At 45.9% G+C, this 15,869-nt stretch overlaps 1 protein-coding gene across 8 annotated transcripts in view; it reads right to left on the minus strand.

Annotated features, from left to right (window-relative positions):
- The window catches only part of CLIP1 (CAP-Gly domain containing linker protein 1), a 225,624-nt gene that overhangs the window by 172,223 nt on the left and 37,532 nt on the right, over positions 1-15,869 (minus strand). For all 8 annotated transcript variants that reach the window (XM_073626982.1, XM_073626975.1, XM_073626958.1 and 5 more), the window contains exon 3: positions 7,330-7,871. In XM_073626982.1, coding sequence (XP_073483083.1) covers positions 7,330-7,871 — 542 coding nt within the window. The remainder of the gene's footprint in view (positions 1-7,329; positions 7,872-15,869) is intronic.

Here is a 15,869-nt window from a genome sequence, read left to right on the forward strand (position 1 = left end):
TACCCAATGCTCAGTCTGGTGTTACTTCAGTAAATGCTGCCTAGGAGAATGCCTGTGTCCCACCTTACATGCGACCGTCAGCTCTGTGTCTCTCAGAAGGCTGAGTGCACCTGTACAGAGTGCCTTTAATAGCCTGCAGCTGGCCTGAGTGGGAGTCTAAGCACTCTGTGCTGACATCCCGCCCCCTCCTCTACCGCCCCCCCCCCCTCGAGTTTTGAAAAAAACTAGCGCTTCCCGCACTGCCGACTCTCCTGTCATGCTTCCGGAGAAAGGCTGGGGATGGGGGGGGGGGAGGGAGGGAGGCTGGTAACAAGATCTGCCTGAACGGCTATCTTGAGAGATGGTGGCCATTAGGCCGCAGAGCCCGGGTGGTATAACCACTTTCTAGACCCCTGTGGCCCCTCTCTAGCCTGGGGGGGAACATTCAAACATGAGAAATCCCCCTTTCCACCTTACCTGCTTGCAGCCTGCTTGAGACGCTGGGACATAAACAGCGATTACAACACCTGAGACAGAGTCAGCATGTGTAGGTTTGTGCTCTTGGCAGCCCCCGGTGGTCACAATAGGCATAGCATGCATTTACCTTAAAGGAGAAAAGCCACTAGAACTCAAAAATTCTGTGGACTCTCCTCTTACCTTATCGAGCCGCAGGGTGCTGTTTACACAGACCCAATCTTCACCTCTCACGGTGGGCTCCGTTTGAAAAAACCGTCAGAGACTGGGGCCCCCATCAGTAGTAGAGCTGCACAATTAATCGTTAAAAAATCGTGATCTCGATTCAGCTCCCCTGACGATCTCTCCTGCTGAGTTTGCCGATTCTTTCATATAAACAAGTGGAGAGATTATCTGCTCACTCAGCTGTCAAAAGCAAGCATCAGGCAGTCTGCCAAGTTTAGAACTTGAAACATTGTAACCAACTTCCTTCTTAGATCAAAGATATAGAACTTTTCTGTGTAAACAAATAACCTGGGCAATCTGCCAAGTTTTAAACCACGTGTAAATGCAGGAAGTTTAACCACTTAAAGTCTAAATCTTTTTCTGACACTTCTTTCTCAAGTTAAAATCAATATTTTTTGCTAAAAAAAATTACTTGGAACCCCCAAATATTATATAAAATGGCAATTGCTTTAATATTTTATGTCACACTGTATGTGCCCAGCTTTCAAATGCAATTTTTTGGGAAAAAATACACTTCAATAAATAAAAAAAACGAAACAGTAAAGTTAGCACAATTTTTTTTTTTTTTGTTTTAATGTGAAAGATGATGTTACGCCGCGAGAATCGTGAGAGAATCGTGATCTATCCTCTAAGCAAAAAAATCGTGATTCTCATTTTAGCCAGAATCGTGCAGCTCTAATCAGTAGGGGATCCAACAGTTCTGGGACCGTAAAGCACCTCGCCAGAAATTAGGAAGTTTAAAGCCATTTTCTGATCTGCGGGGTCCAGCTCTCTAAAAAGAGAAGCATTACGGGTAAAACCTCGTTTCTTCGGACACGAGGCCCGGGTACCATTCAATTCGGCCATGAAAAGACACTTTGAATGGATCCGGTTAGCCTGGCTTGCTTCAGTATAGGATCTTAGGATATTCCCTTTGGAGCTCAGCACAGGACATCTTTACACGTCTATCACCTAAGACACTGGCGTAAAAACTGAGGTATCCCTGCAAGGGGGAGGGATTATATAGGGGGTTGAACTTCCTGATAGGGTGTGCCAGTGTCCAATCACCAGTGATACCTATATAACCCATCAGTAATTACTGTGGCTCTGTGTCCCGTGATGTTCGAGAAAGAAAAGCATTTGAGAGAGTCAGAGTGTCTCAGAAGTAAATATGGGCAGAGGTTCACCAATCTGTGCTACATCTAAAAATTGTCCAACAATTTCAGAATAAATGTTCCTCAATGTAAAAGTGCAAAGACTTGAAATCAACATCTATGGTACAGAATATGTTTCAAAGATCCAGGGAATTCGGAGAATTTTCTATACGCAAGGAACAAGGCTGAAACAGAATATTGGATGCCTGTTAGGCTTAGGAATATTTCCAAAAATCACTGTCTGAACACAGCTCACCGTGCCATCCAAAAATGCAAGTTGAAGCTCTTTCATGCAAAGAAGCAGCCATATCTGAACATGATCAAGAAACACCACTACATTCTCTGGGCCAAAGCTCATTTAATATGGTTTGTTGCAATGCGGAAAACTGTTCTGGGGTCAGATGAATTAAAATTTGACATTCTTTTGGCAACCATGGGCGCCAAATCCACCAGACTAAAGGAGATGGACGTTCTGGCTTGTTATCAGTGCTCAGTTCTTGCATCTCTGGTTGTATTGGGGTGCATTAGTACGTATGGAATGAGCAGCTTGCACATCTGGAAAGGCACCATCAATGCTGAAACCTATATCCAGGATTTGCTTCCATCCAGACAGCATCTTTTTCAGGGAAGGTCATGAATATTTCAGCAGAACAATACCAAACCACATACACGCACAGGTGTCAAACTGGCGGCTCTACAGCTGTTGTGGAACTACAAGTCCCATGAGGCATAGCAAGGCTGACAGTTACAAGCATGACTTTCACAGACAGAGGTATGATGGGACTTGTAGTTCCAGAAGAGATGAAGGGCTGCCAGTTAGACACCCGACTCACACAGCATCTGACAACAGCATGGCTTTGTTGTAGAAGTGTCCAGGTGCTTAAATGGCCTTTCTGCAGTCCAGACCTTCCACCAAATGAAAATATTTGGCGCATCTTGAAACAAAAAAATATGAGAAACAACACCCAGGACTTTTAAACAGTTAGACTCCTATATCAGGCAAGAATGGGCCAACTCTCTTCTCCCAAAACTCCTGCAACTGGTCCCTTCAGTTTCCAGATGTTTACAGCATTTTGTTAAAAGAAGAGGGGCTGCTACACCGTGGTAAATATGGTCCTATCCCAAAATTTTGGAGACATGTTGCTGCCATTTTAAAATTACCTTATTTTTTTTTCTTAAAATTACACATTGTGTTTAAACATTTGATATATTTTCCATTTTCTTTTGCAAATAAAATGCACGTTTATGAGGTTTGCTAATCATTACAATTATGTTTTTATGTAGATTTTACAAAGCATCCAAACTTTTTTGGAACTGGGGTTGTAGACTAAAATGTGTTCCTATTGTACCTAAAAATATTGGTGTATACATATTTTGCTTTGTATATTAATAGTGTGAAATTATATTGTTTAAATTTAAAACCCAGGCAGGCGGCCAAACAACCAAATTAGTGGAGATATAGAACGAGACACATTAGGGATGCTCTTACAGAAGAGCTGGGATTTTTTTTTTTAGGTGCCAATAACTCCAGTTACAATCACATTAAAATTCAAAACAGTTTATCAGACATATTCCTAAAAAATGATTTATATAATTATGAATATATCTTTGAATTTTAATATGCGATTGAAAATTGAGTTATTGGCACCTAAAAAAATCCCAGCTCTTCTATAAGGGCATCCCTACTGTGTCTTATTCTACAGTGGGGACGGTAAGTATTCAGACCCCCTTAAATTTTTAACTCTTTGTTATATTGCAGCCATTTGCAAAAATCATTTAAGTTAATTTTTTTCCTCATTAATGTACACTGCACCCCATATTGACAGAAAAACACAGAATTGTTGACATTTTTGCAGATTTATTAAAAAAGAAAAACTGAAATATCACATGGTCCTAAGTATTCAGACCCTTTGCTCAGTATTTAGTAGAAGCACCCTTTTGATCTAATACAGCCATGAGTCTTTTTGGGAAAGATGCAACAAGTTTTTCACACCTGGATTTGGGGATCCTCTGCCATTCCTCCTTGCAGATCCTCTCCAGTTCTGTCAGGTTGGATGGTAAAGGTTGGTGGACAGCCATTTTTAGGTCTCTCCAGAGATGCTGAATTGGGTTTAAGTCAGGGCTCTGGCTGGGCCATTCAAGAACAGTCACAGAGTTGTTGTGAAGCCACTCCATTATTTTAGCTGTGTGCTTAGGGTCATTGTCTTGTTGGAAGGTAAACCTTCGGCCCAGTCTGAGGTCCTGAACACTCTGGAGAAGGTTTTTGTCCAGGATATCCCTGTACTTGTCCGCATTCATCTTTCCCCCGATTGCAACCAGTCGTCCTGTCCCTGCAGCTGAAAAACACCCCCACAGCATGATGCTGCCACCACCATGCTTCACTATTGGGACTGTATTGGACAGGTGATGAGCAGTGCCTGGTTTTCTCCACACATACCACTTAGAATTAAGGCCAAGACGTTCTATCTTGGTCTCATCAGACCAGGGAATCTTATTTCTCACCATCTTGGAGTCCTTCAGGTGTTTTTTTTACTCCATGAGGGCTTTCATGTGTCTTGCACTGAGAGGCTTCCGTCGGGCCACTCTGCCATAAAGCCCAGACTGGTGGAGGGCTGCAGTGATGGTTGACTTTCTACAACTTTCTCCCATCTCCTGACTGCATCTCTGGAGCTCAGCCACAGTGATCTTTGGGTTCTTCTTTACCTCTCTCACCAAGGCTCTTCTCCCCCGATAGCGCAGTTTGGCCAGACGCCCAGCTCTAGGAAGGTTTCTGGTCATCCCAAACGTCTTCTATTCAAGGATTATGGAGGCCACTGTGCTCTTAGGAACCTTAAGTGCAGCAGACATTTTTTTGTAACCTTGGCCATATCTGTGCCTTGCCACAATTCTGTCTCTGAGCTCTTCAAGTTCCTTTGACCTCATGATTCTAATTTGCTCTGGCATGCACTGTGAGCTGTAAGGTCTTACGGTGTGTGGCTTTCCTAATCAAGTCCAATCAGTATAATCAAACACAGCTGGACTCAAAATGAAGGTGTAGAACCATCTCAAGGATGATCAGAAGAAATGGACAGCACCTGAATTAAATATATGAGTGTCACAGCAAAGGGTCTGAATACTTAGGACCATGTGATATTTCAGTTTTTCTTTTTTAATAAATCTGCAAAAATGTCAACAATTCTGTGTGTACATTAATGAGGAAAAAAAATTAACTTAAATGATTTTGGCTGCAATATAACAAAGAGTGAAAAATTTAAGGGGATCTGAATACTTTCCTTCCCCACTGTATGTATGTGTGTATATATAACAATTTAAAACAGTTTGATATTATTTTAAATGCCTTTTAAAAAGGCGTTTTTATTATTATTTTGAACTGTGACCAGCAGCAGAGGACTAGAAGCTCCTCCTGCTTTTGTTTCCTACAGACAGGCTGGGAAAGATCTGGGTCATGTGACAACTGTATATCGATTAGGAAAAAAAGTAGATGTTTTTTCATTAAAATAATTACAGTGCCATCATCCACATACAGAAAAAGAAGGGACAATGGAGATTAAACAGTGTTTAGTATCACTTTAATTTGTCCACCCTGATGTAACATACAACTTTAGTCTAAGAACCCCCTTTTTAGAATCCATATTTTTCTTTTTTTAAATGTGTCAGTATCACAATATACAGTATAACATTTTGTCTTTGTAGTCCATTTTTGTATTTTACATATTTTTAACAGATTGGACGGGAAATTATAATGCTTCAAGGTTAGTGTTTTTTTCACATTAAGAAACTTTATATGGTGTCACAGAGCACTATAGGGTTTTCAAAATAGAATGAAACAGATGCTGTTTTCATTGTCTCTTACTCTCTCTCACAGATGATATGGGAACCTCAGTTATTTGAAAGCACTCAATATCCCTTAGGTCAGGGGTAGGCAACCTTTGAGAGATGGCGATTCACCTGGACAACATTAAAGAGATCAAAGATCACCAGGGTGGTGACCCCCCCCCCCCCCCCCCTAAAAAAAAAAAAAAAAAAAAAAAAAAAAGGACGGACGAAGAAATTTCCCAGCAAGCCCCCAATATAAAGTAAAGATGGCATGAAGAAAACCTAGAAAAATATACTAAAACTAATGTCACTATAAAAAGATAAACTTGTAAACAAGCCTTCCTTAAAAGTTAGCTTCAGCGACACACTGCATTCACCTTTCATTCACATTTTTTTCATGTCTGGGGAGTAATTAGCCACCCCCACAAGTCTGATGCCGGTGTTCTATCAGCTATCCGCTACTCATCAGAAAGCCACTACCCAGCTGAATGCGCATGCGCAGCCGAAGTGACATTGCCTAGCGGCCATCTTGGTACACCCGCACTCGTCCGCAGTAAGCCTGGAGTTAGAAGACTTCAAGCAGACATCCTTATACACCCACCGGAGTCTTTATTTTCACAGTTATTTTGAACAGTACACTCAGCTTATATAGTGAAATGCAGTACTTAGAAGTCCGTAACACAGTTTTGATGTTCAATTTTAAAACCAGCGGTGTTCGGTCACATCAGCAAACCTGTGAGATCAGCAGGCTTGCCACTGCTTTTAAAATTCAACATCAAACAGGGGTCAGTAGGACGTAGGGCAGCGTACAGAGGTCATTAGTATATAGGGCAGCGTACAGAGGTCATTAGCATATAGGGTTGGGGTCAGGAGGGCAAGGTATAGGGTGGGTCATTGGGGCACGGTACTGGAGGATCAGAAGAGTACTTTAAGGTCAGGAGGGCATAATATTGGGGAGGGCTAGGAGGGCATGGTGCTGGTGGTCAAGAGGGTATGGCATCGGGGAGGTCAAAAGTGAATGGTACTGTGCTATCAGAAGGGCATAGTGCTGGAGCATCAGGAGGGCTGGGGTGTTAGGAGGGCACAGAAGTTATTTTTTAATGCAGAGTGGCGCAGGGAAGGTGCGGTGGCAAACATACAATTCCTGGTGCTGATCCCTGCCGGCAATTCTCTCACCTTCCCACTTGGTATCACCCACAAGCCCCTTGGATCGGGGAGGAGGAAGGCCAGTGGGAAAGACTGGAAGAGCAACAGCTTGGGCATGTTTGGAGAAGAGCCCAATCCCGTCCGAGCTATTATGGAGGCTTTCCCCACCCTGCAGCCACATACATGCCTCTGCAGCCTAGGATTTGGTGAGCGTGCAGTGATCGACGGGTAGTTGTAGTAACAGATTGCTGACCCCTGCCTTAGATAGTTAACTCCTATGTCACACTGCCATGATACTGTTCTAAATTTCCTGTGAATATAAAGCCATTACTGGCAAGTCCAAATTATTTTATTTTTTTTCAGGCACTTACATTGCGCTGTCAATTTACGCCGCACTGTACATATGCGTTGTACATTCACATCAGTCAATATCATTTCACTAATAGAATATGAAGCTCAGCAACAGTCAAATCAAAATCAAGCTATATAGTTTTAAGAAGAGAGAAATATTTTTTTCAGGCAGAAAGCATTAAGGTAAGAAATATAAATTACTTACTAAAACTCTATCTCCTAGCTTTAGTTCCCGTTCCCCTTTTTTGATTGATCCAGTTTCTGAAAGGTTTGAAATTGATTCACTTGTTGTTCGAGTGAGGTTGCCCAGCTGGGAAGGTGTAGCAGGTTCCTTAGAAGATGCAGCACTTTTAAGAGGGGTTGCTGCAGCAGCAGGGACAGGTGACACATTTGCAGAAGACACCGAGGTTGGTGAGGTAGCTCTGGATGTGGTTTGTGCGCCATTAGTCTCATCTTCAAGTGGTTTCCGTGACAATTTTGATGGTCTTGTAAAAATCCCCCTCAAGGCATCACATTGGAAATATCTGACTCCAGCAACTGCTCCATCATTTTTACCAATTGCGTCATCCAATACAATTCCTGCCCATTGACCTGGAGCAAACTGAGTCTCACCAAGGAACTGGATAAATCCAGGCTTATTGCCATTAACCCATACATGTTCCCCAACTCTGAAGTCATCTACAAACTCTTCAGGAGCATCTGGAGGTGGTGCACTAGCAGCTTTCTCTGTTGCCTTCACAGGAGGGGCTGTTGTAAAAAAAAAAAAAAAAAAAAAAAAAAAAAAAAAAGTTAAGCATTATCCAAGACCTATTCAAGAACATAAAAGTGTGTGTTACAGTGTCAGGCTAGTGTATAGACAAATTCCTTGACAGAACCATGACATGTGCAGCCCCTGTCCCCAGCAATTCCGTACTATACCAAAATCTAGATTTTTGTGAGACTTTCCTCCATTTCTGAAGGGTAAAGGAAGATGCATGCCCAGGTTCTTGTAAACCTTTACTTTTAAGGCCGCAACCCCAAACAGACAGATACAGTGAGGACAAAACGGACCTGTGCTGCAACACAATTACTATGCATCACACTAAAAATGTTCTTCACGTATAGTTTTTCAGAATTGTGGGTTGAATGTGCTAACCTTAAAGAACTGACGTTGGATATTTTACTGTTCTGTGCCCTATGGGACAAAGTACAAGTCCCATGTCACTATGTGCTTCCTAACCCTAGCAATGAGCTCTGGCACGTACACCCTCCACTCTGCATTCCTCTTGCCAACGATTGTCTTGAGAAAGTGCTCAGAGCCAAGAGAAGCTGCCGTTATGAAGCAGCCTTCTCTTTCCTAGCTGTTGCCGAATGGGCTCTCAGGAGGAAAGGGGAGGCAGGTCAGACCTCATAGCTATGGTTAGGAAGCGCCTAGCAACATGGGGCAAAATACTATATGTATATTAGGTCCCATACATGACAGACTGTGCTGGCATATCTTATTTTCATTTGCAAATGCAATTTGAACACTGTCTGTCCTAACAAAGTGTTAAAGATCTAGAAGTGGTGCTTCTTTGTTGTATGTCAATGAGCAAAACTCAGTCTGTCCCTTTGTCAGTGGGTACAGACAGAGTTTCCTCTAATTTCAAATTGTTGATTCGCTTGCAGTCTGCCTAAAGCGTGCTGCAAACACCTAGAAAGGCAAGACTTTTTAAAAGGCATTTCTAGGCATGCTGTGTGAATGGGAACACAAATATAGTGGGTTTTTCTCAAATCTGACTGCCTTAGGATTCCAGGGTAAATCCAACCAGGACCTTGCATCAGGGCCGATTAAACACAAGCAAAAGGAGCAGCTGCCCTGGGCCCAGTCACTATTGTGGGGCCCAAAGCAGCCATCCATTCAGCCCCTGGTCATGGAGAGTCCTGGTCTGGTGGTGCTGGGGAGCAGGGCAGTGGAGCTAAATCCAGCGTCCTCAGGGCAGGATGATAGCGCCTTGCTCCGCATATCTCCACACGGCGAGTGGGTGGCCTCAGAGACAGAGGCTGTGGGGAAGACTAGAAGCACAAGGGTGGCTAGGACCGAGAACATGAGAGGGAGAAGACCGCCTCTATGACCCCCAAAGAGGTGAGCAGCAGTGGGCGCAGTATCCACGGCACATCCCAAAGCCTGGACTCCTTCAACCCCCTTCTCTACTCCAAGCTCTGACATAAACAGGACGACAAGCTGACTCTCTCATCTTTCTCACCATCGGCGCCCTCTCCATCACCCTCTTCTTTCACACCCCTCTTTGGCATGCAGGCAGGGGGAACAAACTTGACACTGACAGGTGACTGCAAGTAAGTATTACTGATCTCCTTCCCCCAGCACTGCTATTGATTCTCTCTCTCCCCCTCTTCCCCCAGCACTGCCACACATTCCACTTCCACTGATGACACACACCCCAATGGGTGAGCGGCAATCATGTGCAGTATCCTCTAGTACAATTAACAAGTAGAAATGATGTGTTGTAACTTCTAGTAACTAACCAGTGAGCCATAATGTGTGCTGTAACCTGTAGCAACCAGTCAATGAGCAGTAATGACACGCTGTTACTCCTGGCAAGCAATTGCAAATCGCTGCCTGATCTGCTGCAGTAAACTGATTTTGAGTCCAGCTGCTATTGTATGTCTCCAAGCAGGTGGAGTGCGCAAATTGCATGTGAGTAGGGGGTGGGGGTCCAAAGAAAATGCTTGCCCAGGATCCAATCAATATTAAAGACAGCCCTGCCTTGCATACAATTCATATGTTCTCCCTGCATTTTTGTATCCATCATCCTGTTTTAGTCTTATTATATTAATATTTCTCTAGTCGTCTGTCCAGGACAGCAATAGAGAGATATGCTCCACCACCGGCGGCAGGAAACACAAAAAATTTTAATTCATAAAGGACGGCTTCCGTCCCTCTTCCCCAGTCTTTGCGTTTCCTCCACCAGAGGAGGCGGCTGGATGGAAGCTCTCCTTCCCCTGAGCCTAGGTAGGGCTGCCTAAGGAAGAGGGGGAAGGAGGTCTGCAGGTACCCATTAGCAGGGATGGCAGGCATCTAAGTCCCCTGGTCAGGCTGCGGAGAGCTGATACCAGCGTCGTCCACCAGGATAGCCCGGGGAGGGCTCACGGTCTGCTGGCCGGATACTATGGTATCCCGGCGTGAGTCCAGCAGGGGGTGGGCGTAGGCCTGGAGTTCCGGCCTGTGGAATGCAGGAGGATGGCGGGGACTTCGGGCACACCACTTCCAGGGCAAGCGTCGATGCCGGATCCATGGTGGTTTGTTTAAAAAAACGCCAGCCACAGCAAGCGGATGGTCCTGATCCACAGCAGCAGCACGATGCTCCAGGAGGACAGCATGGATCTAGCTGAACCAGGTGGCACTGGTGGCGGCCCAGCTCAGGTAGGTGGACACTGGGGTGCCATTGGCCTACAGGGCTGGAGGGGGGGGGGGGTGATGGACTCCATGCTAGCACCCATTTCCCTCACCCCCCTTAGTGAGACTGGATCCAGGCTAAAGAGTCATGTGAATCCCAACAGCGGCTGGTGGGGCTGCACATAGGTGTTGGTGAAGGTACACCCACTGGTTGGCTAAGGTATCTGACAGCAGCTTGTCTTTGTTTTTTTCTTTCCTTTTGCTTCCCTTCTCGTCTCTCCTTCTCATTTCAGGCTCAGCCCAAAGAACCGGAGAGGTCAGGGGGAAGAAGGTGTGTTCGTCATGTACGAACAAATTTAAAGAAGAGCGGAACAAGCCCCTTTGTAAACCCTGTATTGATAAAATTGGTTTACAAGGAGGCAACAGGGGCATGCAAAGAATTGATTTCTGGCATTAAGAAATGAAGGCTATAAAGTCGATGCTGTCGAACCCTGAAACCCCAAAACAACCAGCCGCAGTTCCCCCTGCTTCAGCCCCAGAGCAAGGTGACGAATCGGGGGGGGGGGGGGGGGGGGGGGGGTGGAGGAAGAATCAGATCCTTTGGATGAGCTAAGTGAGACAACATCATCCAAAGATATTCCGAGACAAGGGACAAGTTCATCCAGATACAGGCTCTCGCTCGAGGAGGTGGATGCCTTATTGGGGGTGATCTAGGAGATGCTAGATATCAATGAAGAAGAGCAGACCCCCTTGTCCCTATATGACCAGATTTATCAGACCCTGAAAGAAGACCAAAACAGGGTATTTCCGATACACAGCGCACTGGCTGACTGTCAAAAAGGAGTGGGTGGAGCCGGAGAAAAAAATATTTTTTTCCTAAAATCCTGAAGAGGAGATTCCCTTGAGTGAGGATTCCTCCTGTATATAGAACAAAGTGCCCAAAGTGGATGCAGCTCTCTCCCAGTACGCCAAATCAATGGACCTCGCCTTTGAGGACATGGGTGTCTTTGGGGAACCCATGGACAAGAGGATGGAGGTTTTGCTGAAAAGGTCATGGGAAGTAGTCTTGACAAATTTAAAACCAGCAATGGCTACAATAGTAGCTCGTAATTAGGAGCTCTGGCTGGACCAGTTACAAGGCCATTTGGAAAGTGGGACCTCCAGGAAGGAAATTCTAGATTCCCTACCCATGCTGCACAAGGCAGCAGGTAATATGGCAGACGCGTCTGCAGAGTCCGTTAAGCTAGCGGCAAAGACTGCTGCCCTAGTAAATTCTCTCGTAGGGCTTTATGGTTAAAACCCTGGTCGGGGGGGGCCCGGCCCTCTTGTTTGGACAAGATCTAGAAAAAGTTGTAGACCGTACTGCCGACAAGAAAAAGGCTTTTCCTATTAAATATAAGAAAGCCCCAGGGAAACTTTTTTTCTTTCTCCCCCAAAGACAAGGGCCGTCTCAGGGGCACACCCCTAAAGGGTCAACCTCTAAGAAACAGTGGGGAAGGGGGAATCAGAAAGGTGTCCCGTTTTCCTCTCCTAAGAAAACCACCAAATCCCAGTGACTTAATTCCCGTGGGAGAGAGATTGGGGCAGTTCCTCCCACAGTGGGAAAAGACTACCCCAAATGCATTTATAATGAGGATAATCAGGGAAGGCTATCCAATCCAGTTAAAGGGCACTCCGTCTGCAAGGATGTTCGTAACCACGCCTCCCAGGGATGATCAGAAGACGACAGCCTTGTTGTCACAAACTGGTGACTTCATAGACCAATGGGTTCTTATTCCAGTGCCACAGCGGGAAACCACGGTTTCTACTCTCACGTTTTCGTGGTAAGGAAACCGTCAGGCAAATTCTGCCTAATACTGAACTTGAAGTCACTGAATGGGTGATCTACAACAGCGGTCCCCAACCTTTTTGACACCGGGGACCGGCTGTGTGGAAGAAAATTGTGCTAAGGCCCGGGGGAGGGGGGGTTCGCGGGTGATATGGTGACATGGTGTCATGGTGTCATGATGACTGAAGTGCATAATTTCCATTATTACATTGTAATAAAAAAAGAAATAGTTCAACTCACCATAATGCAGAATCAGTGTGAACCCTGAGTGTGTCACTTGCCACGATCGCCTACCACCAGATGCAGCTTGTTACTTGCCAGGTGGGGACTGTCACTTGCCAGGTGGGGACTGTCACTTGCCAGGTGGGGGTGGAACATGCGGCGATGCAGGTCGAGCAGTGAGAGATTTCAACTCTCGTCCGCCGCACCTCAGTGTAGTGTTCGTGCCGGCTGCGAGGACTGGACGGTGAGGAGGCGGGCGGTGAGAGATGACATCTCTCTGTTCTCACACAACACCTCAGACAGAGTTGTGTTCGCGGCCGGCTGTGTGGGCGGAACAGCTGTGATGCGGGGCGGGCCGCAAGAGGTGATGTCATCTCTCTGCTCGCCCGCTCCTGCCTAACCTCTGAAAGTGCAGCCTTCGTGGCCCGGCTGCAAACAGGCTACGGCCCGGCAGGTTGGAGACCCCCTGATCTACAAGAAATTTCAGATGGAAAACAATCTTTACAGTGAAGTTAATTCTTCCCCCAGATTGCTTCATGGCCTCCCTCAATCTGAAGGACGCTTATTTACACATACCGATCCTCGAAGAATCTCAAAAGTTTGAGGGTGGCAATCAAGTGGGGAAAGCAGGTCCGACATTTTCAATTCAGAGCCCTGCCATTCGGCCTGTCCTCATCTCCCAGGATTTTTACGAAAATCCTGACAGAGGCACTGGCCCCCGAGACTGAAAAGTATATAAGTCATCCCATATTTGGACGATCTTTCATTTTTTGTACCCTCCACACTGCAATTACAAGGAGATCTGCAGGTGGCCATTTCCTTTCTGGAAAAGCTGGGGTGGTTGATAAACAGGGAGTCAAACCTAACCCCGACACAGGCCTTCGGGTTCTTGGTGAACTCAGCGACGCAGAAGATCTCACAGAGGAGAAAGTAGAAAAGGTAAAAAGGCGATAGCCTTTTTTCAGAACAATCTGGCAATTTCCATCCATTCGGCCATGTCGGATCTGTGTCTCCTGGCAGCAACAATCCCAGCAGTACCATGGGCAAGGGCCCATTTCAGGTGTCTCCAGGCCAATATCCTGAGCAGCTGGGACGGGGAGCAGAAATCGCTGGACACGATCTTCCACCTATCTCCAAAGACCAAGAGGTCTCTGTGGTGGTGGAGGGACGAAGAGAACCTTGTGCAGGGGCTACTATGGTCTCTTCTGATGTCTATCCGCATCACCACAGACGCCCGTGCCTGGGGGGCCCACTGGAGGTCAATAGTAGCCCAAGGGCACTGGGAGAAAACACAGTCCCAAAGATCAGCCAACTGGAGGGAGTTGCAAGCAATCTGGGAAGCGCTAAGGGCATTCGCCAAAGAGCTGAAAAGTCACCACGTACAAGTCTTCTCTGACAGTGTGGTAGCAGTCTCTTATTTAAACAAAACAAGGTGTCTGTCCTTAATCAGACTAGCAAACGCCATGTTTTCTTGGGCCGAGAGGAACCTGAAGTCAATATCCGCAGTCCGTCTAAAGGGTGTGGACAATCATCTGGCGGACTTTCTGAGCCGACACCAAGTGTACGAGTCAGAATGGTCACTAAACAGGGAAATCTTCCAGCCAATGGTAGAGAAATGGGGCCTTCCAGAGGCGGACTTGTTTGCCAACAAATCAAATTCCAAGGTTCCAGTGTACTTCTCGCTGGAAAGAGAAGTAGGGGCCAAGGGGATAAACGCCCTGGCCCAGAAGTGGGTGTTTCGTCTATGCTACGCCTTCCCCCCATTCAAACTTATTCCCCTTGTCCTGAGGAAGTTTGTTCAAGAGCGCACCACAATGATCCTAGTGGTCCCGTATTGGCCGAAGAGGCCCTAGTTTTCCACGCTGTTACGCCTGGCAGAGCAGCCTCCCCTCATGCTGCCCTTCTGTCTCAGGGCCCAGTTCTATTAGCAAAAATACAGACCCTGAAACTGTCAGCTTGCTGTCTGAGGAAAGCCTGCTGAAGTCTAAGGGGCTTTTGGACAGGGTGGTAAATACAATTCTTTCCAGTAGAAAGAAGGTAACCCAAGCAATTTAATGTTACATTTTGGAAAGTTTTCTGTTCATGGTTAGATATCAAGAAGGTGTCTGCAGGTATTCCAGCCGTCTTGGAGTTTTTACAAGACGTGTGGACCAAGGAGCAACCCCTGGCTTTAGACCCGCTAGTTAGCAGGTTCTTTAAGGGGTTAGTCAGGATAAGGCCCGTTCCGTTCAAAATTCTGCCAAAATGGGACCCATCGACAGTAATGCAAGTTTGGATAAAAGGGTCGCAAAAAGAAGAGCTGTAATTAAAATGGGTCACGCTCAAAACTGTCTTTTTATAGTGGCCATATCCACAGCCAGACGCATTAGCGAGCTGCAGGCACTTTCCATTAAGGAGCCTTTCCTGCAAATTTTTGAAGACAGGCTGGTATTGCGTACAGACCCAGGGTCTTTGCCTAAAGTGGTGTCAAAATTCCACAGGGCTCAGGAAGTTGTTTTGCCTTCTTTCTGTGGGTCCCAAACCAATCTAAAAGAAACAGAATTCCACCAACTGGACGTGAGAGCCTGTGTCTTACGGTATCTGGAATGGTCAGAAAGCATTAGAAAATCCAATGCTCTATTTTGCATTCGGGAAAGAAATTGGGGTTCCAAGCTTCGAAAGGCACAATCGCAAGGTGGATTAAAGCAAGCTATTGTGGAAGCTTACAAGATTTTAAAGACAGAATGTGCTTTTTCCCCCCCATGGCTCACTCCACACGAGCGTTACCGACTTCTTGGGCGGAGCGAGCTGGAGCGACACCAGAGCAAAATTTGTCGAGCAGCAACATGGTCAAGCTACTCGACTTTCATGAAGCAGTATAGATTGGACCTTATCTCAGCACAAGACCAAGCGTTTGGGAGAGAAGTCCTCCAAGCGGTAATCCTCCCCTAATCTGGTAAGTTCTTGTTGATCCTCTCTAGTGTTGTCCTGGACAGACGACTAGAGAAAACCAGAGTTAGACTTAGAGGTCGACCGATATGGGTTTTTCTCTGGCCGATGCCGATATTTAGAAATCGCGGTGACCGACGGTCGATATGTGATGCCGATTTTTTTGGGCCGATATATTAGGCCGATTTTTTTTTTTTTTTTCGCTTCATCTCATAAAATCTAATAGTTAGACCCCTTTCACACTGGGACGTTTTTCAGGCGCTTTTGGGCTAAAAATAGCGCCTGTAAAGTGCCTGTAAAAGGCTCCCCTGCAGTCTCAGTGTGAAAGCCCGAGTGCTTTCACACTGAGGCGATGCGCTGGCAGGATGTTAAAAAAAAAAGTCCTGCAAGC

This window comes from Aquarana catesbeiana, linkage group LG01 (genome assembly GCF_042186555.1).
Source record: "Aquarana catesbeiana isolate 2022-GZ linkage group LG01, ASM4218655v1, whole genome shotgun sequence".
Classification (NCBI taxonomy): domain Eukaryota; kingdom Metazoa; phylum Chordata; class Amphibia; order Anura; family Ranidae; genus Aquarana; species Aquarana catesbeiana.